The sequence below is a fragment of the Panthera pardus genome, unplaced genomic scaffold (genome assembly GCF_024362965.1).
Source record: "Panthera pardus isolate Hobbes unplaced genomic scaffold, ASM2436296v1 HiC_scaffold_2, whole genome shotgun sequence".
Classification (NCBI taxonomy): domain Eukaryota; kingdom Metazoa; phylum Chordata; class Mammalia; order Carnivora; family Felidae; genus Panthera; species Panthera pardus.
Window position 1 is genome coordinate 30,199,861 of NW_026526765.1, and position 27,889 is coordinate 30,227,749.

At 39.3% G+C, this 27,889-nt stretch overlaps 1 protein-coding gene across 1 annotated transcript in view; it reads left to right on the top strand.

The window, feature by feature from the left end:
- WDR70 (WD repeat domain 70) overlaps positions 1-26,754 on the top strand; it is a 298,881-nt gene extending 272,127 nt beyond the window's left edge. The window contains exons 14-18 of the mRNA XM_053906941.1: positions 1,012-1,112; positions 2,995-3,074; positions 5,075-5,191; positions 7,452-7,614; positions 26,575-26,754. Coding sequence (XP_053762916.1) covers positions 1,012-1,112; positions 2,995-3,074; positions 5,075-5,191; positions 7,452-7,614; positions 26,575-26,662 — 549 coding nt within the window. The 3' untranslated portion in view covers positions 26,663-26,754. The remainder of the gene's footprint in view (positions 1-1,011; positions 1,113-2,994; positions 3,075-5,074; positions 5,192-7,451; positions 7,615-26,574) is intronic.
- The last annotated feature ends 1,135 nt before the right edge of the window (positions 26,755-27,889 follow it).

Consider the following 27,889-nt stretch of genomic DNA (forward strand, 5'->3'; position numbering starts at 1 on the left):
AGACAAGGATGCCATGATTTTCATTTTACTATTAGAACCTAAAATAGCAGTATCTAATTGTACCCTTTTTTCTTAGTCCATGCGCATTGCTTGGCTCATGATGGTTCTAAATAAATCTTGAATTGATGTTTCCACTCATTACTTGTTCTATCAGAATGAGATCCACAGAACCTAGGACATGGTGTTTCTGCCTACCAATTTTAGCTTCATCTTCCCCCACCCCCCTTCATCATTTCCCCCCTGCTAAACCTCCCACCTCGGCCCTCTTACTACAGACAAATTAAAAACAGGTTGTAGTTCTCACTGAGAACTCATTCTTTTTGACCCCAGGGCACCACTTATTTTCCTTACCAGTAATGAATTCAAAGGATCGTAACTTCCAGTGGACCTTCTCTTAAATAGCTTTTCATTCAGGTTAATGTCAAGTCTTTGTATGCCGTGTCTCTGTTTTACTTCTGCTATTGTCCTGCTGGTTTATCTCATAGATAGGGAGATATTATTCAATGCCTGCAAATATGTGTTGTTCCTGAAAAAGCTTTATGAGATTTGGATCTTTGTGAACTAAAAACAATAACCACCTGGCTTCAATCTGCTGTCCAGAGGGACATATTGTGTGTATAAAAACATGAAACACTGAGATCTAAATCTGCTTCAGTGGTAAGCAGAACTGAGTTATGTGGGTTCAGCATTCCGAGATGCCAGCTTCACATGGCACTGGAGCTGGGGAAGCCTAACCTTGTGGTTGCAGGGTTATCAAGAAATGAGAGGAGGGGCGTCGGAAGGAACAACTTGTTCATCTTTAAAGGGTATCACACAGATAACAAGTGATGGAATAGAACTGAACCTCAGGGACACAGCCTTATAGTTTAGAGGAAAATGTCCTAAAAATTACGGGGAACCATCAGGACGATATTCAGTTTAGTAAACTGACTCTAGCCATCAAAGCACCAGCGGGACTTTTCCCATTTTTACTTGGCTTCTTTAGTTGATTACCATGCCTTTCCTTTTCAGAGTGTTGTCCGCTGCCTGTGGCATCCAAAGCTGAACCAGATCATGGTAGGAACTGGAAATGGATTGGCTAAAGTGTATTATGACCCCAACAAGAGTCAGAGGTATTTCATAAGTTTTGCCTGTTTTAGATGGATGACAACAACTGGGGGGAGGGTTTCTTTTCCTACCCTGCTTTTACTTATTGCCCCCTTTGATGGGGATCCACCCTTTTAGAAAATGCAGCTGGCACAGAGTAAAGCCTCAAACTCCTGGTATTGTACTTTAAAGAGGATTTGGATATTGCCCTTGATCCATACAGAATTCAAAGTGAAAGTTTCCTGGGGATTTGCAGTCCTTTAGCTGAAATGTTGAGTGCAAAGGGGGGAAAAGTCCTGCCCACTTTGCATACCACCCTGGACATGGCATTAGCTGTGATACATGTAGGGGATTAACAAAGCAGGGAACTCACCCCTCACGGGAAATGGAAACAGCTAGTCTGTTTTGTCCCCTTTCTGTTTGGGCTTTTATCAGGTAGCAGTTTGGATGTGTGGGGTTGTTCTCTGCCAGCAGAAGGAGACAGCACAAATTCTTTCCTCTTCAATCCCGTGCCCACCCCAAATGTTAGACTTAAATATACCGATGTGTTTCAAAAGTCTGAAAACTTCACTGGAGGCTCAACCAGTTCCTCAATTGTGTTCATTTTCTTTGGGCACAAAGGTGGACATTTGTCACCACCCCCCAAAAAAGGATGGTTTTGTTTGTCTCAGTTAAGGTACGATGCTTGGTTAGCTCTTTCTTTAGAGGGAACCTTGGTCAGCTAGTATTAAAGTTCATATGCTAAATTCTTTGGGGTCCCCCGTAAACCTATTTTGGGTCCCACATCCTTTTTGAGGAAAGGAAACTCATCCTCTGTTAATGAATATTCATTGCTGTAATTTGTTTGGGTAGAAATAGAAGCAGACAGTCGGTCTTCCCTTGGAACTTTGTGCACTAGCATTGGAACTCTTGCCCTGTAAAATAAAGTTTTTATTGTGTTTAAGAACAAACAGGATTTTGTTTGTTTTTTAATAAAGGAATTGAAAATGCTAGTGTAATTAGAATGAGAGAGAGGGGCGCCTGGGTGGCGCAGTCGGTTAAGCGTCCGACTTCAGCCAGGTCACGATCTCGCGGTCCGTGAGTTCGAGCCCCGCGTCAGGCTCTGGGCTGATGGCTCGGAGCCTGGAGCCTGTTTCCGATTCTGTGTCTCCCTCTCTCTCTCTGCCCCTCCCCCGTTCATGCTCTGTCTCTCTCTGTCCCAAAAATAAATAAAAAACGTTGAAAAAAAAAAAATTTAGAATGAGAGAGAGAGTCTGTTTCATTTGAGAAAATGATGAGCCCCATTTGATAGCACCCATTTGGAAGCTTCTATGTGTGGAATCTTTAAGAAATTTTTTTATTTGTATTGGCTTCCTGAGAGGGATAGCTCATTATTGCTAAAGAAGAAGTGAAATGTCCTAATCAAACTTTTGGTTAACCCCACACATTCTTGGGCAGTAGCCCCGTGACAACACTGCCAAGCCAACTCAGTTCCAGACACTCGTACTCTTACATTAGAGATGTGGACGAATGCCACTTGGGGTGTAGACCACCCAGGTTGCTTTCATATGAGACATAAACTAATATTTGAACCGTGCGACCTTCAGGGTGAAAAGACTGGTTAATTTTACTTGTATCTCTTTAGCTTACATCTTTGGGTTATTTCTGTAGATTTTTTAAACTAGTGTTCTGTTGCCTGATTACCTCTCCAACCCTTTCCCTCAGTGGTAACCACTGATTGACAGACTTGCTTTCCCATAAATTTAATCCCCTATCACCAAGGCCCCATCTTTTGCCATCCCTTAGAAAGTCAAGGACATGGCGAGATGGTGTGCACAGAGTGTGTTCCTGAAAGTATCTAATGTTTTTGACATGACTTTCTGTTTGTAAGACCAAGTAAAGAAAATAATGTGCTCTTACCCGCCCCAGGGGAGCAAAATTATGTGTGGTTAAAACCCAGCGGAAGGCGAAACAAGCCGAGACTCTAACCCAGGACTACATCATCACCCGTAAGTTGTTAGCATGGTCTCTCCATCGTCTTCTCTCTCTCTTCTACTGTAATGTGGTGTTGATCTCATGGCTTTAGAGACAGAAAAAGTTTTCACAGTCCAGGCATATATTACAAAGTATCATGTGGACAGAACTGCGAGTCATGTAACAGCTAACTGCTTTAGCTTCTGTGACTCATCACAGAGACAGGGTAATTTCATGTAACTTTCAACCCAAAAGGGAAAAGCCTATTTGAGCCTAATGCATTACTCCATAGCAGCCTTTTAAAGAATAACAATCTGTTCTAAGAATAAACAAGAAAGAGTGCTGGCCTTGGAATCAGGAGACCTGGATTTGTCCAGTTCTACTACTGACTTGCAGTATGATGTTGAACAACTGAACGTTATCAGGAGAGTGAGGAGACTAGGCAAAGGGTCTCCGTCAGCTTCCTCTGAGACTCTGTGACCATGTGATAGATCCAGAGACATTTAGATACAAAATGAACTACCGTGGGCACCAGAAATCTTACCAGAATAAGTAGCTTCTGTCCGGTTTGTCACACAACCTTGTTAATCTGACAGATTTGTCTTTCCCAGAGTCACAGCCTCAGATCTGTCACCACTAGTGTCTAGGAAGGACGTCTTGGATGCAGTAGCAATTGTGATGAGCTGATGCTCTGTGGACTTTACCGGGGTCTCCATCTAAAGCCCAGGGGGCGCTGTACTGCTGGGTTTTCTCTCTGGTGGTGGGTCTCCTGTAAGACCAAGTCCCGTGGAGCTTACGATCAGTAAGGAGATCCCATGACACTTTTTGCAAGAGTAGAAGTGTTAAAGTCGGTGTCACAACCAGTCTAGCTCATGTAATTACACGCGGCCTACTTAAATTCCTCCAGTCGTTTGAAGTGAAAAGCTATTTTTCCCCCTCCTAAAAATACTGTTGTGTCGTGTTGCCCAACAGAGTGACTGGTGGCTGTGTTTCTCAGCTCCCCTGACTCAAGGCAGGCATGTTTTACTGGTGAGGTAGATGGTCCTGACCCCAGCTGGTGGTAGGGGAAGGGGGATACTAGAAGAATTTTTTAGGTATTTTAGACGTTTCTGTCATTCATATTATAAATTCCCTTTGAACCTCTATTAACCCATTACCTTCTCTTCCCCACTCCCGTGGAAAAATTTTTTTCTATTTTAAAAGAGGTTTCACTCAGCATGTAAGGATCCAAAGAAATAATCCTGGCATATTTTTTGGTCAAGAAAAAGATCATTACTTAACTTTTCCCCCAATAACCCTCTTGCTGTCCCACAGAATATCACTGTTACCCTTTTACATTTATATACTGTTTTATATTATGAAATTTAATTCTGACATTGAGTGAGCAACCAATAGCAATGGGACAAATCCTACTTGGATTCTTATTCTTTTGTTTTGTCCACCATATAGAAGTAGGGAAAAGTCCCCATCAAGTCACCATGCCAGGAGATTCAGGCACCTCCATGCATTCAAGGCAACCTTTATCCCACTTAGTGGGCTAAGTGCTCCTCCCTTCCGGTTACTCAGTGTTGTCAACTCCTCCTGAGAGGTGGTCACATTTCAGAAACGTGTGAAGTGATTCCAGTGTTCATGAGGCATCTAAGGAAACTTCAGGGCTGACAGGCAAGCTGTTGGCATTATTCACATTTGGGTCCTGCAAGAAAAAATAAGCAGTCCCATTAAGTGTTTCTTTTCAAAACCACAGAAATTAAGTTTAACTGCTACCCGTGGCTTGGAAGATGGGGAGCCTCACTGGTGTCTCCGTGACAGTGTTTGACAGTATTTCCTGAGTGGCGTTAGTTGCCAGCAGAGGTGAACAATGAGTCTGGTCTCAAACAAAATTGGCTAATTGGTTACAGTAAGACTGTCTTTTATTATTAGATGAAGGCTGTCATTATGACTTCCATGTCATCTTTTAGTTAGTCATGCTTCAGCTATGTTTTGGGATGGAAGGGTTATTATTATAATAAAATTTTTCAATTGTGACTTCTCGTAGCTCATGCCTTGCCTATGTTCCGTGAGCCCCGCCAACGGAGTACAAGGAAACAGCTGGAGAAGGACAGACTGGATCCCCTGAAGTCTCATAAACCTGAACCTCCTGTAGCGGGCCCAGGTGACTGTGGTCTAACCTGTGATCTGCAGAGGGGGGTGAGGGGCCGGGTGGGGTCACTGGTATAGAATTGGAAAGATGCTTTCTGCCTGGATGCTGCTTTGTCTTCAGAGAGATTTTACTACATGGTGGTTTTTACACATTTTCTTTTTAGCAACTTTTTGTTTAAATATCTGATGCAGAATCCTGATGCATAAGACTGATAAAAATGGAGAGGAAGCCTAGAGCCCTCTCTGCTTGCTGTCTAACTTGAGCTCTTTTAGGTGACCTTGGTAGTACTTTGGGGCTCCTAGAACCTGGTGATAAAACCACTGCTCTCAATATTGGCTTCATATACAACATTTGGGTACTTTAACTAGAATCCAGACTGGATTAGGTTTCACACAAGGCAAAAAGTTACAGTCATTGAGTTCTTTGTTGATATAATGGAGCTGCCCATTCCCCTACAAGATGAATAAAGGTCCTTAGAGTTTTTACGAAAATAGGTACCAGAAGAAAGCAAGACAGCATTGGCTATCATGAACACATACCTCTACTGGAATCCCATTTTACTAGCTATTGCTTGTGTGGTTTCCCTTGTCTTAGGCTCCTAAGCCTATATATAGCTTTTAACTTGTTCATTCATCTTGAACCTCAGCTGTGGGCCTACATCTGTTTGGCCTGCACCTTCAGCTTTGGAAACATTTCACATCTCTATCTTAACTTTTTTTTGTTTTCATTTTCCCTGCCACCATTCTAATCAAAGTTCCCAAATAATATTCTTACATGGATTATTGAAAAGCCCTTCTAACTAGGCATCTTATCTCAAGTCAGTCTCTCTCTCTGCTCCCCACCCTGCCTCCATCCATCTTATACACAGCTTTTATTTACAATTTCTCTGGCTTTCTTTTTTTTCTTTTTAAAAAATTTTTTTTAAGTTTATTTATTTTGAGAGAGACAGAGACAGCGTGAGCTGTCAGCGCAGAGCCTGATGCAGGGCTTGAACTCATGAAATCATGAGACATTGACCTGAACCAAAGCCAGGTGCTTAACCAACTGAGCCACCCCAGTGCCCCAACTCCTCTGGCTTTCATGTTGCTACTGCCCCCAAATTTCATAAGCTTCCCACTTCCATTTGCATTTTCAGAGAATCAAGGTTCTCCTTAGTGTACTCAAACTCACTTCTGAGCATTCCACCTCACTTCTCTCCTACTCTGATCTTCTGATATGACTGACTGTTGGTTCATTTCTGCCTGCAAATGCCCATTGATTGAATTGTCCTCTTTCTATACTTTTGTACTTAAGCCATTCCGCTCACTCAAAGTGACCTCTGCCTTCTGAGCTTTCGCAAATTGGATCTATCTCTTCCCAAAGACCTCCCCAACCACCTCAGCCTGAAGAGCTCTCTCCTTCCTCTAAGTACCGTAATAGTTACTGGCCACATAAATCCTTTCCCAATGAATTCTTTCCTGCCTTATTTAGTCTCTTATTTTGATTTATAGAATTAATTTTTTAGCACAGTTTGGCTCTTCATGCGTTTTTGTTTTGTTTTGTTTTTTAATTTTTCCTAAAATGTCATACGTTTTTGCGTACCAGGCACCAGGCTAGCTGTTAAGGATCTAGCAGATCTTAACAAATCCCTGCCCTTACAGAGCTTTCTGTCTACTGGAGCAGTTCCAGCACCATAAAATAATGTGAATCAATGTATTCAACTTACTTGTTTTCTCTCCTACAAGGTACCTGGGAGATGGCAAGCCCTAAGATGTGTTTGTTTAAGGCAAAAATAGTGTCTAACAAATATTGGTTATTTTTATTAATTGAATTTCAATTGTTCATGCCTGAGGAATGTTTTTAAGGCATATTCATGGCAAAGTATTTGTAATTCCTGCTGCATTAGTATCACTATGTAAGTTAAACAGCTAAAACACATCAAAAAAACATCTCTTTCTATTTAAAAATGTTATGGAAAAGTTAAGGTTTGGTGATTTCCTACTTTGGTTGTGAAAGCTGAAAGGATGATACTGAAGTATTCTTGAGATCTGTGCACCTCAAACCAAGGTCTGAAGAAGCCCCAGAGTGCTCCAAACCTTGATTCCATAGGGGATGCCAAAAATCGGGTAAATGTGAAGTTCTGGCCTCACTCTGTTACTCATGTAACTAGCCACCTTGGAAGCCAGGACTGAAGGATTCTCAGCCTTTTCAGATAAGTACAGTGTATACAAGGTATACATATATACTGTCATGCTCATTCCATTATCTGATTGGTTTTTTTCCTTTGAAACAGGTCGTGGTGGCCGGGTTGGAACCCATGGGGGCACTCTGTCATCATACATTGTGAAGAACATTGCTTTGGACAAAACTGATGACAGCAATCCCCGGGAAGCCATTTTGCGGCATGCTAAAGCAGCCGAAGACAACCCATATTGGGTTTCTCCAGCATATTCTAAGTAAGAAAACAACCCTTTAAAATAAAAATTATTATGTTTAATGAATAGGAAAGAATGTAACAATGGCTGCTTTGAGGTTCTAACTCTCCATTTCTTGTTCTATTCTTGAGCATGAAAAATAAGCCAGGTACTCATAGTCCTGAACCTAGGCATTTGTTTGTATCTTAGGACTCTTAAAATGGTAAAAAAAAAATTTAATCTTTATTTATTTTTGAGAGAGAGAGAGAGGCGGAGTGCAAGTGGGGGAGGAACAGAAAGAGAGGAAGACACAGTATCTGAATCAGGCTCCAGGCTCCAAGCTGTCAGCACAGAGCCTGACATGGGGCTTGAACCCATGAACTGTGAGATCATGACCTGAGCCAAAGTCAGACACTTAGCCAACTGAGCCACCCAGACGCCCCTAAAATGGTGAATTTTTAAAGTAGGTCAGTTTCATCAGAGTTTTAGCCCAGTGGAAACCCATTGTATGAAGCCCATTCTATCTATGACTGAAAAAAGGAAAATCACTATATGCATTATCTTAGTTAAAGAGAGTTAAAAGCAAATGAAGGGGAGCAGTCTGTAGGTCTGTCATTAAGGACTTTTTTATTTGCAGAACTATGTACATAACACGTACATAGACAGAGTAGAGCCTGCCTGCTCAGATTCCCTGAAATAGCTCAACATGGATGAACTTGTAGTGTTTCTTAAAGCCACTAAAACAGATAAATTTACACAAAAGAAAGGTAGTATTGTAGAATTTTGGGTTCTTAATTTTTCATTTTAAACTAATTTTAGACTTACAGAAAAATTGCAAAGAGCTCATGTACACCCTTCACCCAACTTACCCTAATGTTAACACCTTACATAACCACAGTACAACTATTTAGCAATGCTAGAAAAATTAATATTGGTACAATATTATTGATGAAGCAACAGACCTTACTTGATTTTCCCCAGTTTATCCACTGATATTCTTTCTCTCTCTAGGGATCCTGTCAGGGGTCCCATATCACCATATTACATTTAGTTGTTTCTCCCTAGTCTCATCCAGTCTTTTTTTTTTCCTAAAGTTTATTTATTTGTTTTGAGAGAGTTGGGTAGAGGGGCAGAGAGGGAGGGACAGAGAGAATCCCGAGGAGGTTCCACGCTGTCAGCCCAGAGCCTGACGCGGGGCTCCATCTCATAAACCGCAAGATCATACTCCGAGCCGATTTCAAAAGTCAGATGCTTAACCAGCTGAGCCACCCAGGTGCCCCTAGTCTCATCCAGTCTTTACGGTTTCTCAATCTTTCTTGTCTTTCATGACCTTGACACTTTTGGTGAACACTGGTCTGTTATTTTGTACATTTTGTCTCTCAGTTTAGATTTGTCTGATATTTCACACAATTGGAATGAAACTGTGTATTTTAGGCAAACATAATACAGGGCTGATGTTGTATCCCTTTGGGTTCATGATATCAAGAATGTCATGTCAGTATGTCTTATTGGTGGTGAGGTTGACCTTGGTCACCTGGTTAAGGTGATGTCTGCCAAGTTTCTCCACTGTAAGTGACTGTCATTATTTTGAGTTAATAAATTATTTGAGGGTGATATTTTACAGCTCTGAAAATCCTGCCCCTCTTTAAACTTTGGCTCTCTAATTTTATTATCCGTGGGTAGATTTGCCTGCAGTAGTTGTTACTGTGGTGTTTGCCTAATGGTGATTTTCTATTTCCCTGTTTCTTCCACATTTATTAATTGGAATTCTACTAAAAGGAAGAATTGTCCCTTCTCCCACATTTACTTATTTTTCAAGTATTTTTTATATCAGTGTGGACTTCAAAATACTTCATGGGTTAAAATTCAGTACTATCATTATTTAGGTTTTTGCTCAAATTGTTCCAACTTTGGCTAAAAGAATCTCCTTCAGAGTAACTCCTATCCTCTTTTGACAGATCCCTGTGTTTTTTTGAGCACTTCCTTACTTTCTGATACCACAAGATGTGCCACAGTTCATCTTTGTTTTTCTTGCCCATAGCCTGCCTCACTCAGTCTCTTCCCCACCCACCTCTGCAGGTAATTAATCTCTTTAGTTTCTGCCCTATCTTTCCTGTAGGTCTCTTGCACAAATGAACAGATTTGTGAGTATTTTCTTACACCCTCTCCTTTCTCACATGAAGGGTAGCATAATATAAATACCCTTTTGGGCTCTGCTATTTTTCACTTAGGATTATGCCCTGGAGATCACTCTACATCGGTTCCCAGAGCTCCTTCTCATTTTTCCACAGCTGCATAGTGCTCCAGTGTAGGGAGGCACATAGTTTATTCAGCTATCTCCTATGAGTGGGTATTTAGGGTGTTCCAGTATTTTGCAATTTCTAACAGAGCTACATTAAATAAACTTGGTCATATGTATTTTTTGTATTGCTGGAGGTATAGTCAGGTTTTTTTCTTGGTGTCTTTGTATAATATTAAAGTTTTCTCTTAAATTATGAGAAAGCTGGACACTGATCACTTTTCAAAACATTACTGTGCTGGAAAAAGTCACTTATAAACCAAATCAGTGTACGTGTTATAGCAATATAAGTTCCCTATCTGCTAATCATTATGAGCTACTTTGCATAAAAGAAAAAACACATTGTTTTAGCTTGGATTTCTTAAACTGATAAGAACAGATACTACACTTGATCTTAGCCAAAAGAAGCAATAGCTTGGGTTTCTTAGAAGCAGACCTGAGAAAAAGATTCATATAAAGGTGATTTATTAGGAAGCGTCCATAGAGAAAACCAGGAGGAGAGTGGAGAACTGTAATGAAACCAAGTAAGGGAGTATCAAGCGCAGTATCAAGGGGTCACTTTGGCTCGCTCTGCAGGGTAACCCTGGAGACCCTGGTCAGAGGCATGGTAACTGGAGTATTTATACCCCAGTATCTATTGGTTATTGCTAATGGCTGCAGGTGGGGTTGGGGGGAGACATTCCCATGTACTTCCAGCTTTCCAGGGCTTTAGCAACCTGCTGATAGCCCTCTGACAAAGACAGATAGGTGCTGCTGTTGTGAGTGAAAGCACCCCACACAAAAATGCTAAAGAGATTTGAGGGCCTTTGGGGGTGTGGGGGCGGGGGAGCACTCCATCCTCTGCTGTACATGTTGTAGCAGAACAGACTTCACCGTGGCATGTCAGTGGTGGTGGTTCACAGTGTGTACTAATAACCATACAGTACAGATGGAACATCTCTGAACCATTAGTTGGATAATATTACAGCAGCTAAGAGGGTCATATCAAGGCTGGCCAACTAAATAGTGCACACTTAGCTGCCTTTTGTGTAGAATTTGTATGTGTATAAGCTAATGTATGTCACGCATCATTGGCAGTCAGATAAGCTTGTAGATTGTGCCTCTGTTGACACTCGGTTTTTAATGGGGTCATTATTTTCTATTACTATTAGGGTTTTTTTTTTTTTATACTTAAAGAAACTTGTTTAGAAACATACAAAAAAATTAACTGAGGAGAGAGGAATAAATAGAGCCATGTTTTAAAATTTGCTAAACATAGTGAGCATCATTTGGAGAAAAATTTGGCACTATCTGTACAAATTTAAAATGCACATACCCTTTGACTTGGCAATTGTATTTCAGGAGGTTTTGCACAAGTGGGCAAATATGTATGTCCAAAGATGTTAAGCTCAGTATTGTGTAGGAAAGCAAAAGACTGAAAACAATGTAAATGTCCTTCAATGGGGTATTGTTTTAGAAAAGTATAGCCTATCCATACAATGAAAGATATCAAGAAAGTATAAAGAATGGGCTAGATATATATGTGGATGGATGTGGCCTAATCTCCTAAGTACAAAACCAACCTACAAGCAAAAACAGAAACCAGATTATAAAACATGATGTCTACCTGTGTTTTTAAGCAGTGGATGTATCTATATACATATCTGTTCATCTATACCTGGACTCCCTCTGGAAGGAGAGCCAAGAAATGGAGGTAGTAGGTATGTTTTAAGTAGTGAACAAAGGAACAGGAATGGGGTTGTGTGTGTGTATGGCCTTCGAAGTTCCATAGTCTGCCTGTTAGCACTGCTGGAAAGTTTTGTTCATTATATGCATGTATTACCTAAACTCTCAGACATGAAAATTACATACAACATTAAAGTTAGATCCTTCATCAAAGTAATTAGCTGTTAGAAGTTAGAACAATAACCTGGAAATTCTAAGGCCAGCTCCCTGGCCTTGGTTCTAGCAAGGACTTACTATCCAGTAGGTTCTAAAAGGTATCTTCTCAGTGTCTCATTCTCTTCAATAGTAAGTTGACACCCTCCTATAAATTATACATTGTTAATATAACCCAATAATCAGCAGTCAGTATTAGTTCAACATTTATAGAGATACCTCAGTAATTTACTTTGTGTGTAAACACACACAAACCTATTTGGAACAGTGTGCTATCAAATTTATTTTAATGTAGTCACCTTTAGGAATTTTTTCCTTCTTGGGTTTTGTTTTAGTTAGGAAGGCTTCCCATCTAAGGTAATTCTTCAGATTCTCCCATCTTTCTATTTCATACCATTTTTAAAATTACTTTTTAGAGTTAAATTTCTGTTCACCTGAAATTATTTTAGTGAAGGGAGTGAGGAAGGTATATTTGTATACTGTGGCCACTGTAACAAATTACCACAAACTTGGTGGCCTGAAAAACAGAACTTAATTCTCTCACGGTTCTGCAGGCCAGAAGTGTGAAATCAAGGTGTCACCAGAGCCACATTCCATACAGAGGCTCTAGGGGAAAATTTGTTCCCTGCCTCTGCTAGCTTCTGGAGGCTGCCTGCTAGCTGGGCTTGTAGCCACATTGCCCCAGTCTCTTCTCCATCTTGGCAATGCCTTGTGCTTTGTGTTGGTTGCCTCTTCTGTCTTACAAGGATACCTCTGATGTCATTTGGGGCCCACCCAAGATGATCCAGGACCATCTCCTCATCTTAAAGTCCTTAATCACATCTGCAAAGACCTTTTTTTCCAAATAAGGTAATATTCACAGCTCCCAGGGATTTAAGGTGGATATTTTGGGAGGGACTATTTTTCCAGCCTACAACAGCAGAGCTCCAGTTTAATTTTTTCCTCTTGGTTAGCCAGTTGCTGTAACACTTTTTAGTTGGATGATCTAGTTTTCCTCATTGAATTGAAATCACATCGTTACACACACTGCACTTACATATGAATTTTAGCCAATTTATGGGCTCTCTCTTCTGTTCTATTAATTGGTCTGTTCAAGTAGCAGCACCAAACTTTTCATTGTTGTAGGCCTTCCTACATTATTCTTCTCATTATTCTTCTTAGTAAAAATTTTCTATTTTTATAGGTGTCCATGACTTTACTCTAAGTTATCTAGGAAACACCTCCCCCCACCTCAATTCTTGGTAATATTTTTACTGGAATTGAGTTATATTATATATTAATTTAGATAGAGTTTTACAATATTGGTTCTTTTTTTTTTTAATTTTTTTTTAATGTTTATTTCTGAGACAGAGAGACAGAGCAAGAGTGGGGGAGGGGCAGAGTGAGAGGGAGACACAGAATCTGAAGCAGGCTCCAGGCTCTGAGCTGTCAGCACAGAGCCCGACGCGGGACTCGAACTCACAGACTGAGAGATCATGACCTGAGCTGAAGTCAGTCGGTCAACTGACTGAGCCACCCAGGCGCCCCTACAATATTGGTTCTTTTAAACCAAGAGCAGGGTATGTCTTTCTATTTAGTCACATCTCTTTACCTCTCAGTAGTATTTTTAAGTTTTCTTTAAATCTTTCACATTTTTATGCCATTGTAAAAAGAATCTTTTCTTCTGCTGAATTTATGACTCCTTTTTATATATTTTGAATATTAACCCCTTATTGGATAGGTCATTTGCAAATATCTTCTATTTGGTAGGTTGTCATTTAGTTTTGTTGATGGTTTCCTTTGCTGTGTAGAAGCATTTTATTTTGATGGAGTCCCACATGTTTATTTTTGCTTTTGTTCTCTTGCCTTAGGAGACATATCTAGAAAAATGTTACAACTGATGTCACAGAAATTATTGCCAGTGCTCTCTTCTAGGATTTTTGTGGTTTTGGGTCTCACATTTAGGGCTTTAATCCATTTTGAGGGGTGTGTGTGTGTGTGTGTGTGTGTGTGTGTGTGTGTGTGTGTATGGTGTGAAGAAAGTGGTCCAATTTCATTTTTTTGCCTGTAGCTATCCAGTTTTTCCAACACCATTTGTTGAAGACACTGTCTTTTCCCCACTGTGTATTCTTGCCTCATTTGCTATAGATTAATTGAGCATTGAAATGTGTGTTTATTTCTGGGCTCTCTAGTCTGTTCCATTGAACTATGTGTCTATTTTTGTGCCAGTGCCATGGTGTTTTGATTACTACAGCTTTGTGGTATATCTTAAGATCTGGTGTTCTGATACCTCTATCTTTGTTCTTTTTTCTCAGGGTTGCTTTGGATATTCGGGGTCTTTGTGGTTCCATACAAATTTTGAGATAATTTGCTCTAGATTTGTAGAAAATATTGTTGGTATTTTGATAGGGATTACATTGTATTTGTAGATTGCTTTGGGTAATATGGACATTTTAATAATGTTTGTTCTTCCAATCCATGAGCATGGAATATCTTTCCATTTGTTTGTGTCATCTTCAATTTCTTTCATCATTGTTTTATAGTTTTCAGAGTACATTCTTTCACCTCTTTGGTTAAGTTTATTTCTAGGTATATTATTCTTTTTGGTGCGATTGTAAGTGTTATTTTCTTAATTTCTCTTTCTGGCACTTTCTTTATTTGTGTATAGAAACACTAACAACTTCTGGGGATTAATTTTGTGTACTGCAACTTTACTGAATTCATTTATTACTTCTAATATGTTTTTGGTGGAGTCTTTAGGATTTTTTATGTGTAGTATAATGTCATCTGCTAATGGTGATGGTTTAACTTCTTCTTTACCACAATGGATGCCTCATTTCTTTTTCTCGTCTGATTGTTGTGGCTTGGACTTTAGTATTACGTTGGATAAAAGTGGCAAGAGTGGGGGCGCCTGGGTGACTTGGTCGGTTAAGCATCCGACTTCGGCTCAGGTCATGATCTCACAGCCCCCGTGTCGGGCTCTGTGCTGACAGCTCAGAGCCTGGAGCCTGTTTCAGATTCTGTGTCTCCCTCTCTCTCTGCCCCTCCCCTGTTCATGCTCTGTCTCTCTCTGTCTCAAAAATAAAAAACATAAAAAAAAAAAAAAAAAAAAAGTGGCAAGAGTAGACATCCTTGTCTTATTCCTGATCTTAGAAGGCTCTCAGTTTTCATCACTGAGTGTGATGTTAGCTGTGGGTTTTCATATATGGCCTTTATAATGTTGAGGTATATTCTCTCTAACCCTACTTGGTTGAGAGTTTTTATTATGAATAGATGTTTCCCAATTTAAGTTATCTAATTGTATTGACTAATAGTGCCAGAACAATATTAAATAATATCATGGTTGCACACATCTTTTTCTTTAACTTTAACAGGAGTGACTCTATTAGGTTAAAATACCTAATTGGCCTTTTTGTAGGTGAAAAAAAGTCAAATATTGGCAATTTCATATTGTTCAATTTAACGATACATCTCCATGAAGCATAACTTTTGAAAACTCACACATGCAAGACATTAAGGATGAATCCATATCTTTCTCTTCCATTTATTTATTCAATAAAGATTTATTGAACACCTATAATATGTCAGGTACTGTTCTAGGTTATGGGGATACAGTAATTTTTATGGAACTTATATTCAAGTAGGCAGAGACAGACACTAAATAAATCCATAAATTTTAGATGGTAGTTAGTGCAAAGAATAAAACTAAAATAGAGATAAGAGGATGTAGCAAAAAGGGTGCTATATTTTAGCTATGGTGATTGGGGTAAAACCTCTGCTAAGTGATTTTTGACTTAAATGAAATGAGGGAGTAAGCCATGTAGATATCCAAGGGAAGAGCATCCCATGCAAAGAAAACACCATACAAAGACCAGAGGTATGTTTATCTGAAAGAGATGCTGAATTTTATTGGATTTGTTTATTATATTTCTGTGGAAGTGATCATATGACTTTTATACTTTGATCAAGAAATACAATGAACTATATTACTGAATTTCCTCATATTGAATTATCCTTGTTTCTTTGGTATGACCCTAACATAGTTAATGTTTGTTCTTTGTCACGTGTCAAACTGGGTTCATAAAAATTTTGTATGCTTTTTCTATGTATACTCTCAGACTGTTTTGAATACCATTAAATCTATCTACTCTGTAAAGAGTTGATAAAATTCACCTGTGAAAGTGTTAAAACCTGGTGCTTTTGTGGAGGAGAGGTTAAGTAGTAATTTCTTAATTTTTCGCTTTCTTTTCCATCCCCTCATGATAAATACTCTATTGGGATTTTCCTACTCTTCTGAGTCTGCTCAGTAATTAGTATTTTCTTGGGAAATCATTCATCCAGATTTTTAGTTTTAAATAGAATTAATTGAAGCAGAAGTTCTTTTTGTTTTTTGGTGACCGGTTAACAAATGATACTTTCCTGCATTGTAGGTGACTTAGTTATATTTACAGTTGAATAATGTGCTAGTTTAAATATTAGCTCTGTAAAGTGGGGAGAACAGGTCATGTCTTTTACACTACATGTGAGGAGACTGAAGCTTGCAGTCGAGAGTGATTGTAGCTGGAGCCGCACTTCAGCTCTCTCTATCCCTAATCTCATGAGCTTTTCAGAGGACTGTGCTCTCTCTTGATATATACCCTTCTGCTGTTGTGTTTTGCTCCCATCTCCTTCCTTCCACCCAATTTTGTCACCTTCCATTTATTGCATGCTAACTAAGTTCATGGCACTGTCTGTGGCATGTGATTCGTTAGCCAGAATTGCAGTGCTATTTCTCCTGTGTTCACCTGCTAGAGTATACTGTTTACTGCCAAGTGGCAAAGTGTTCGAAGGGAAGCTAATATTTAAAAGGATCTTTTCGTAAAGGTCACTGTAATTGAGAATGTGTGTCTGGTTGTTTTTCTTCGCTGCAATTGACTTCTGTCAGTGATGAAATGAAGATTTACTGTATTTCCCTTTATCACAGAAGAGCACAATTAGACATTACCTAAATCTCCTGGCTTGCACATGAACAAGGCATATACATACCTTTGTTCTCCAGTGGTGATCACAAAGAGTCTTTGAACACTTCACCTTTATTGGTTGAGTATTTGCATTTCGTTCCTGGCACCAGCAATGTAATAGCCATGGAAGTTTTAAAACACAGCAGGATCACAGAGGCCTCTTGTTCAGCCACACATGGTCAGATTCAATTACAGTTTCTTGTTAAAAGAAGTGGCTGGAGAGAGGGGGGAGGAGCTGGCTGGAGAGTGGGTAGGATATAGATCCAGAATGCTATTAGCTTACACATCAGACGGGGATGGACGTGCGTGGGAGCCTGGACCCTGGCCAGTAGCCTGCCAGCCTGACAGCTCTGTCAGCCATGGTCACTTTTCTTGCCAGAGAAGCTGCCATTATTGCTGGTTCGGTAGATTGAATCTTCAACGTGCATGTCTTGTCAGATATGGGATACATGAATATGTGTGCATATTAAAATATCATTCCCATCCATAAAGGATCCATTTAAAGTCATGTTAAATCAGTAGGCAATATTTAAACAGGTTCTTTTTTTTTTTTTTTAACGTTTATTTATTATTGAGAGACAGAGAGACACAGAGCATGAGCAGGGGAGGGGCCGAGAGATGGAGAGACACAGAATCTGAAGCAGGCTCCAGGCTCTGAGCTATCCGCACAGAACCCGACATGGGGCTTGAGCTCACAAACCACGAGATCATGACCTGAGCCGAAGTCGGACGCTTAACCGACTGAGCCACCCAGGCACCCCTGAAGAGGTTGTTCCTTAAGTGAGTAAAGGTTTATATATTATTTGTGTCAGGAAGAGACATAAACCCACAGAAGAAAATGTAACTTTTTTCCTGAGTTATATTTAGGTAACTGATCATCCCTGTCCACCATATTCCTATATAGAGGCCAGCATTTCTCAAAGTGGTTTTGTAGACTGCCTTGTGTCAGAGTCAAGGGTGGGGGGTAGGGGGTTAAAGGTACAGGTTTCTAGACTGCACCTCAGACCAACTCAGTTAGACTTTGTGGGCTTGGGACTGGAAATCTGCATCTTAAGAAGTTTCTCAGGTGATTATTTTGCACACTAAAGTTCAGTAATAATACAAAAGTAATCATTTAAAATAAACCACAAATGATTCACCCTTAGAAAATTCAAATGTACAGAGTAGATTATTCTAATTATACAGGTTTATACTGAAGACAGATTACTTACATAACCAAATAATTTCCCCCAGTGTTTTTTTAAATAGCAAGCCGCTGTGGTGTATTTAATATATAAATTATTTTACCAAATATATTCTACATACAACTTTTTGAAAACATACTTTTTTTTTTTTTTTTTTTTAATTTTAATGTTTAACTTTTGAGAGAGAGGGAGAGACAGAGCGTGAACAGGGGAGGGGCAGAGAGAGAGGGAGACACAGAATCCAAAGCAGGCTCCAGGCTCTGAGCTGTCAGCACAGAGCCTGATGTGGGGCTCTAACTCACAGACCGCAAGATCATGACCTGAGCCGAAGTTGGACACTCAGCCAACCGAGCCACCCAGGCGCCCCGAAAACATACTTTTTATATGAGGTGAGGAACACCTGATAGCCAAAGCAAAGGGTGTAATAATAATGACATATTTATTATACTTACACCATGCCAGCCTTGTTTAAGAACTTTGTATATATTCATTTAATCTCCACAACATCCCTATGAAGTAGGTGGTATCATTGTTCCCATGTTATAGATGAGGAAGTTGAGGCTTATAACTTGAACAAAGCCACACAGGTAGCAGGTGGCAGAATTGGGAGTTGAATGCAGAAGTCTGGCTTCAGAGTCAGGCTTCTGCTTTTGACAACTATAGTGTACTGCTTCTCATCACAAAGCAACCAGTAATTATTTAAAAAATTGAGCAATAGGGAAGCTGAAAAGACTATCGTGTGAGCCAGCATGGCATAGCCGAACACGAGACTAAGAATCAGAAGTTCTGAGGTGTTGTGCTCCCTCTGTGCTTTACTTACACTCGCTGAGGCTGTTTCCCCCTCTGGGAAGGAAGAGAGCAGGGCTGCAGTAACGCTGGCTACAAATGTGAGCCTGGAGAGGGTACTGCTAACACCTGGGTGGCCCCAGGCCTGTGTACTCTTCAAAGATTTTATCCTTCTGACTTGTTTAACTATTTAGTGATAAGGCAGGTGGTGGTGATTTTAGAAGGCTCTTTCTGTTTTCCTTTCCTCACTTTCTTTCTGTTTCTAGTTGCCACAGGCTTCACATTTGTCCCTTTTTCCACCCTCACTCGTCTTTGAACTCACACACCCAGCATTATGAGTTCGTGTGCCCTATTTGATGAGTCTGAGATATGTTTATGTAGTTTCCAAAATATTATGTGTTCAGTTTGTGAAGAAAATAGAACATTCTTTCTCTAGTAACATCATGTTGCATCTCATCTTCTTATGCATCCCGAATATTAAAAAATTATCTTTGATTAGCTCTTCACCAGAAAGAAGGGACCATTTCAAGTGGAATCTTTTGGTCAGGCCCTTTATTTAATCTTAATAATTCTGCAATTGTGATGACTGGGTCACAGTTCATCTGGACCGTATTCATTCTAACAGGGTTAACAAGTGTGTCAGATTGTCAAGTCATGGCTATAATTGACTTTGGCTTTGAGGTTTTCCTTCATAATAAACAATGGGCCCTGAGCCAAAAAAGCTTGTGGTTTCCACTCACATAGTGATGACTAAATATTACGAGTGATTTCTCCTCATCCTCATTCTGTGACCCTGGAGCTGGCTTTGAATGAATCATATTAGAAGAATATCTGTAATTAATGAGAATGTGACCTGTGGACTTGCCATTGCAGCTGAAAACATTCTGAGATTCTTCTGTGGCCTGAGCACTAAAAAAGGAGCATAGAAGGCCCAGGTTGGAGCTTAGTCAGAAGAGAAAGGACTGCTTGCGGACACTTTGAATCTCTCGCACAAACAGTGCACTGCAGAAATGCCCTCATAAGAGTATTGCAGGGGGAATCTGACTGTTCTACACAAAATTCTTCTGGGCAGAACCACCAAAGGTGGGATTCAGTTTTTGTTGGGCTTCCGACATTTTTCTGTTAGAACACAGTTGCTGGAAAAGACTCACTTTGTACAAATAACTTTGAGAATTCAGTTTAAAAAAATGTCCCAAGAGGAAAATTATTCAGCACAAAGTATCATCTAATCAGAATTTGTAGATTTGAGAAAGACATTTGCTTAAGATTTTACATTTGCTTCATGAAATATTAACTATTAGCAAATGCAGAGTTTACTGAAGCTAAAACAAAATAAAACAAAAAACCTTTCAGCCCCTCTCTGATTAGTTTATTTAATGATTAGTAATAATAACCATGTTGATATGTAATCTGTTCTCCTTTTCTTGGTAAGTCTAATAAACAAGTTGACATATACAGTCAAGTGAAGAATGTTTACTATTCACAAAGTGAGTTAAACTGGAAAACACAAGTTTCACATCAGCCTTCTGTAAGCTTAAGTTTTCATTTAATACTTAGGAAAATGGGTAAGTGTGGGCCACAAACCAGTAAAATAGGTAGCCTGAATAAAGCTGATTTCAATAAGGTGGATTACTCTGCTTGTGCTCACTGAGGCTTTCCGTGTTCCCGCTAACCTGTTGAGCAACTGTGGTGATTATACTTTTGGCTGAATGGAATGTTCCCCTTACCTCCTTTTTCTTCAAGTCAGCCTCTTTATAGGCTTTTGTTTTGGGCAACTTACATAAATCTCCAGCCATGAGGCTGAAGGTTTGAGTTGACAATTTCCTGTCTCTTGAGAAAGGAGGTATAGAATCCTGGAGGAACTGATTTAATAGAACACAGGTAATGGATCGGTAATGGAAATGCTTTCTCAAGGTGGTGGAATATATTTCTTGCTCATTACTTATTTATATTTGTATTTCCTGAGTTCCTGCCATGTGTTCAGGCCCATTTGGTTTGATTTGTTCTACTCTTCCTTATGGAAGCACTCAACAGAGTCTATATTAAAATCAGTACATAAATTCCGTTTCTTCAAGCAGCCCAGAAAGGAATCCATTTTTGTGGCCAGTGACAATGTGAATAGAGGCTTGAAGTATTTTTTGTTGTTGTTTATTTGTTGGTTTCCTGTTGGTTTTAAAAGCAGAGATTTCTGGACCAACTTTTAAGTGTTTTCAAATCCATTAACTTTTTTTTTGAATGTGTCATTTTACTCCTGCTTGACATTGTTGATTTATTTTTATAGTAGTTTTCTATGCCAAGGGCAAATTAGGCCATCCCCCAGGGAAGAAATCTTTTGGTTCTATTCCTAACTCTGTTTAATCATCTCTGTTTCTCATTGTCTTAAAAAGTAGTGACTGAAGAAATCAGTTTTAAATGCCCTAGATAATCCTGAATTGAATTTTTTTTTTTTTTTTTTTGCTCTTTCTCATACATGAGTTTCCAAAATTTTTCAAAAGAATAACTGCTGGAAATAAATTTGAAGATAAACATTGCTGAAAAGACAGAATAGCTACAAGATTTAAAGTTATAATTCTCTCACTTCTATAAAACACTGGCATTCTCTAGACTAGACAGAGGTGTTCAGTGTACTCAACTCAAATACTGTTTTTTTAAAGAACCTGGTCTTTATTCAGCATATAGCTTTTATGGAGGGCTCTGATTTGTGCCGTAAGAATGTTGGTATGGGGGCAGGTTGGATTGGAACAAGGGAAACTTCTGTCTGTGGTCCACATCTCCGTTCACCTCGTCATGCCTAACCCCCAAGAAGTAAAGACTGCTCCTTTACTTCAAGGGTGGGCCTGTGAGAGTGCAGCCTCGAACCCCATGCCTGCGCCCAATCTTCAGTTGCATCATCCAGGGCCAGCTTCTCCAGAGGTGAGAAGTACTTTCCCACACTGGAGGAAGCTCACTGTGTTTAAGAGCTGATGTTAAGAAGACAGATTCTTACTTCCCAGCCTAGATTCAGAGCCCTGCTTTGCCACTTTCTTTCCCAAGCTGAGAGGGAAGGTGCGGTACAGCAGCCAGCACTGGCTCATGAGATAGATAAGCACAGGAATTGAGAGCAAGCACTTAGAAAATTGTGTAGCAAGTTGATATATGTTTGGAATCTAACAAAAATTTGGGTCAGTACTTTGCAGTCTTTTTATTTTTCTAGAAGTAGTATATTTGTCTGCAAGGGATTGGAAATTAGAAAACAAAGACTAGCCTTGTACCACGGATGGTTTGAGAAGCACTGCTCTAGGCAGGACACCAGATTGGAGGGTAAGACCTTCTCCAGGGTACCTCCTGTTTATTCTAGAAGTGGGTTCATTCTTCCTTATTCCCAAGTCCAAGGAGTCTGGTTCGTTCTTCTTTTTTTAATCCAAAAAAAATTTTTTTTTAATTTTGGTAAAACACACATAAACATAAAATTTAACCTCTTAATCATTTTTACGTGTACATTTCAGTAGTGTTAAGTACATTCACATTGTTGTACAACCAATCTCCAGAATTCTTCTCATCTTGCAAAACTAAAACTCTGTACTCACTAAACAGCTTGTCCTTTCCCCTCTACCCAGTCCCTGGCAACTGCTGTCCAGCTTTCTATCTTATAAATATGACTATCTCAGTACCACACATAAGCAGAATTATACAGTATTTGTCTTTTTGTGACTAGCCTATTTCAGTTAGCATAATGTCCTCCAGGCTCAGGCGTGTAGCATTTGCCAGCATTTCTTTCCTTTTTAAGACTGAATAATATCTCATTGTACGTGTGTGCCACATGTTGTTTATCCATTCATCTGTCCACGACACTGAGGTTGCTTCTGCCTTCTGACTGTTCTGAATAATGCACGGAACATTTATTAATCTCTAATAAAATATCATTTTAAGACCCTTCTTTCAATTCTTTTGGGCATATTTCCTGAAGTGGAATTGCTAGATCAGATGGTAATTTTATTTTGAAATTTTTGAGGAACTGCCATATTATTTTCCCTAGAGGCTGCACCATTTTGCATTCCCACCATCACTGTGTAAAGGGTCCCAGTTCTCCACATCCTGGCCAATACATGTTATTTTCTGGGTTTTGTTTGTTTATTTGTCTTTTGTTTATAGTAGCCATCCTAATGGGTGTGAGGTGTTATCTCATTGTGGTTTTGATCTGCATTTCCCTACTGATTAGCGGTGTTGAGCATCTTTTTATGTGTTTGTTAGTCTTTTGCTTGTCTTCTTTGGAGAAATATCTATTCAAGTCCTTTGCCCAGTTTTTTCTTTTTAATTTTGTTAATGTTTATTTATTTTAGAGAGAGGGAGACAGAGTGCGATCAGGGGAGGGGCGGAGAGAGAGAGAAGGAGACACAGAATCTGAAGCAGGTTCCCGGTTCAGAACTATCAGCACAGAGCCTGATGCGGGGCTCGAACTCCCGAACCAGGAGACCAGGACCTGAGCCAAAGTCAGACGCTTAACTGACTGAGCCACCCAGGCACCCCTCCTTTGCCCAGTTTTTAACTGTATTGTTTGGCTTTGTTGTTGTTGTTGTTGTTGTAGTTATTGTTGAGTTGTAGTTCTTTATTCTAGATATTAATTCCTTATTAAATATATGATTAGCAAATATTTTCTCCCATTTCATAGGTTGTTGCCTTTTCAGTCTGTTAGCTGTGTCCATTGATGCACAGAAATTTTTAATTTTGATATAGTTCGATTTACCTGTTTGTCTTTTGTGCTTGGGCTTTTGGTGTCTTATCAAAGAAATCATTGCCACATCTAATGTCATAAAGCTTTTCCATAATATTTTATAGTTTTTGCTCTTAGGTTTAGGTCTTTGATCCATTTCAAGTTAATTTTTGCATCATGTGAGGCAAGGGTCCAGTTTTATTTATTGCATATGGTACAATTTTGCCAGCACCATTTGTTGAAAGGGGCCTACTTCCTACAGTCAGGTATTCCCTACCTGGCCAACAAAATGAAAGACAAAGTGCTAAACAAGCATTGCTGGGAAAATTTGGGTAGTTTATACCTTGATTTTGGCAATGGGGGAAGGAAAGCCTGGCTATTTGAAAGCTAAACGTCATGATTTGATGTTGCATATACAGAATATGGTTGTTTTCCAGCAACACTGTTATTAGTTTTAAAAAATGGAATTTAAAATACTAAATTTCATGGAGTTTTGCAAAGAGACCATTCCACCTTCCAAACAAACTCATATCCCCTAAGTTAAAATACCTGTAAAGGACAAAGGAAACTGTATGGTCTGGTAATTCAAAGGGGGAGTCTTAAGTGATCCTGATATAAAGATCTACTCAGTAAATTTTGCTGAGTTTAGTGCTGGGGGAAAAGATACCTCCTCTGAAAAACTAGTATTTTTCCTTTTTCTTTTTCTTTATCTTGGCCACTGGGAAATTGAGTGTTGTATTATTATGTTTACCCTTTCATTCCTTTGTCATTCACCTTCTACTCAGTTGTTTTGGTTTTCTTTATAAGTCCATTTTATTGAAGTATAATTTATGTCTAATGCAAAATCCACCCATTTCAAGTCTTGACAAATGTATGCACTTATGTAATCACCACTTCAGTCAAGATTATAGAACATTTCCATCCCCGCAAAATGTTCCCCATGCCTCTTTACAATTATCAGCCCCTTTCTGCCCCATGGGAAATAGTTCCATTGATTCTACACCCTTCAAGTTAGCCACCAACCTGCCAAAAATACCTTTGGGAAGCAGGTAGAATATGAGAGTAACTACTTAAATGAAATAGCCTTTTTAAGCTCTCGGCTCTATTCTTCCTGTAATCTGTCATTTAATTTTTCTTTATATCAAAAATAAACACCATTACAATTTCTTAGTACTGAAGTCTCACTGCGGCTAACTCTGAGCTGGTGTCTTCAGAAGCACTGCCAGATACCGTTACAAGACTGTTATTTTTTCTCTTTAGAAATTAACCATCTAGGGGTGCCTGGGTGGCTCAGTCGGTTAAGCGTCTGACTTCGGCTCAGGTCATGATCTCACGGCTCATGGGTTCAAGCCCAGTGTGCTTTGGGCTCTGTGCTGACAGCTCAGAGCCTGGAGCCTGTTTCAGATTCTGTGTCTCCCTCTCTCTCTGCCCCTCCCCTGTTCACGCTCTGTCTCTGTCTCAAGAATAAATAAACATTAAAAAAAAAAAAAAAAGAAATTAACCATCTAATCCAAAGGATTTTTTAAACCAGACAGATTTGTTCCCATATGGGTTTGCCCATCCCTAAGTGGTCCACAGCTTTGCCAAAAGATGAAATATGTAATGAGTACCAGTTGCCATATTGTAGCATGTTAGAAAGCCAGGGGTCCTGCTTTCTAGTAATTCAGCAACTCATGACCTCTGAAAATCTGCAGCTGTTTTTGGAAATGTTAGAGCTGTGACTTATTTGCAGAGGTCATGACAGTGTCTTGAAGTGACAAGAGGTTGAACCGACTGGATTGTGTATGGGGACACCTTGGGCTCGAGGTAGGTGTGTGGGTCACTAGAGAGACAGGAGTTGTAACTAACTTATGCATGAGGAATTCCAGTACATGGCTTGCATCAGAACAACATGAGCTTGAATGTGGATGGTATATAGTTCTTCCCAGGATAATAAATAAACAACAAGTAATGTCGGGTTTTAACCCTGTTTTTATTTGTCAAAGAAGAGGAATTGTTGTTGTCATTATTTTAAAATTCTGGAATTACCATGATGTAATGAACTGAATTCAGGATGAAGATGTGAGCTAAAATAGATGATCTTCAGGTACAGTGTTTCAATATTTCCTTGTAATGTGATAGAGCTGTTTTTAAAGGGAAATCAGCATGACCAAAAGAAGCATAAATTATAACCATTTGACATATTCTTGGAATTATTTTCTGTGTGAATGGTATAAAAAGGAAAGTCCTTGAACCAGGTATGTTTACAAAGCACAGAAAGTCCTAATGCAAAGATTGCTTGAGGTACTGTGTGCCAGTATTAGAGCAATGATACTCAGTGATGTATCCTAAAACGCTTGACATTTCAATGCATGGGGTGGAGAGAATGTCCATTTGTTTTGTTTTTTAGTTTTGCTGGCAGTGCTCAAGTTCCTATATATCTTATCTCTTATTTTAGACTCATTAAATAAGAAAGCTATTATCTCAAATTCTCTTGTTCATGTGCACCATAATCACGTGTATTCAGACTACTTAAGTCCAGGAACAACCCAGAGAGCTGTAAATAAAAATCATGTGTATTCCTTTTTCTCTGAATTTTTTATTATTTTTTTAAAGTTTATTTATTTTGAGAGAGAGAGAGAGAGAGAGAGAGAGAGAGAGAGACAGTCGGGGTGGGGGGTGCAGAGAGAGAGAAGGAGAGAGAGAATCCGAAGCAGTCTCTGTGCTGCCCGCACAGAGCATAAAGAGGGGGTTGAACTCATGAACCGTGAGATCAGGACCTGAGCCAAAACCCAGAGTCAGACACTTAACTGACTGAGCCATCCAGGTGCCCTAGATCATGTGTATTCTTGCTCAGTGACTATAATTTGGCCTCCCAAACAATCCCAATTAGCCTGAGTTTGAAGGAGAGGGTGGTTATGGATGTACGAGATTGTACTGAATTTGATACATTTTCATTTTATTTAAGAAAAGGACAGCATACATAGTCTGCTACAGAGAGAAAACCTTTAAAAGAATTGACTCTTTTGTTGAACATAATTAAATTTCCATTATCTTTTTCTTTGCCAGAAGTTTAATGATTAATACTTAATAATTAAGATGTAATTGATTCCCCAAATGTGCTTCCACTTGATGAAAGTAGCAAAGGTCTAATCTAATAAACACTTGCCAACTAAATTTTTCCTCTTTTCATTAACTTTCTTTTAGGACTCAGCCCAAAACCATGTTTGCCCAAGTTGAATCTGATGATGAGGAAACAAAGAATGAGCCCGAATGGAAAAAGCGTAAAATCTGAAGACTCTCACGTGAAAGCTATTTGCATGAGGGGGAGGAATATTGGACAGGATTTTTTTTTTAATGAAATAAAAAATGCATTTTTATGAGCAACTTTTGTGCTTTGCATTATTGAACCATTCAAAAGATTGGTGGCTACCCTTCACTACAGTTGTCCTTACATATTCTTAACTACAACTATGAAATCTGTAATATAAATGAGAAACAGATTCTTAGCCTATTACCAAGTGCTTTAGGTATTTGGAAACTTTATTTAACAGTTATTGGTCTTGTACAGATTCTTATAACCTTAGTGGAGGGGAATGTACATAGAGACAGACATGTGTCTTGAGCAATTCTAGGAGCATAATATGGAAATAGACATCAAAAAGTTTAGTATTTCTGTATAATTTCACCACAGTTGTTTACATGATTATAAGTAATTAGGCTGAGTTCAGGCTAAAAGCATTGCCGTACTAGGAAAGAACATGTATCTAATTATTGAACAACAGACTACAGTGGTTAGGATTTAGGAAGCAGGCTTTGAAGTCAGACCCATGTGGGCTCAAACCTTGGCTCTGCCCTTTACTCTCTGGGTCACCTTGGGAGTTCTTAAACTTCTCTCTTCTAGTCTCAGATGATGATAGCACCACCCTCATAGATTTGTTACAGGATTAGATGAGACACTCCTTGTAGAGTGTTTAGTATAGTACCTGGCATGTAGTAAACATACAATACATTATTTCCTATTTTAAAATAGAGCTAATGATACCTACTTGGCCTGATTTTTATTCCTATTAAGTTAGGAAAGTGTAGAAATGCTTTGTATATGTAAGAGCTATGTAATTAGAAGATAATAAAGAATCATTCTAGGGGTATCTGGGTGGCTCAGTTTGTTAAATGTCCAACTCTTTTTTTTAAAAAATTTATTTATTTTTGGGAGAGCACAAGTTAGGGGAGGAGCAAAGAGAGGGGAACAGAGGATCTGAAGTGGTCTCTGCACTGACAAGCTGACAGGCTGACAGCACAGAGCACAATGTGGGGCTTGAACCCGTGAACCGTAAGATCATGACCTGAGCCAAAGTCAGACGCTCAGCTGACTAAGCCACCCAGACACCCCAAATGTCCAACTCTCGATTTCAGCTCAGGTGTTGATCTCAGGGTTGTGAGTTCAAGCCTCGTGTTAGGCTCCATACTGGGTGTGGAGCCCACTTAAAAGAAAAAAATCATTCTATAAGATCCTTGTGCT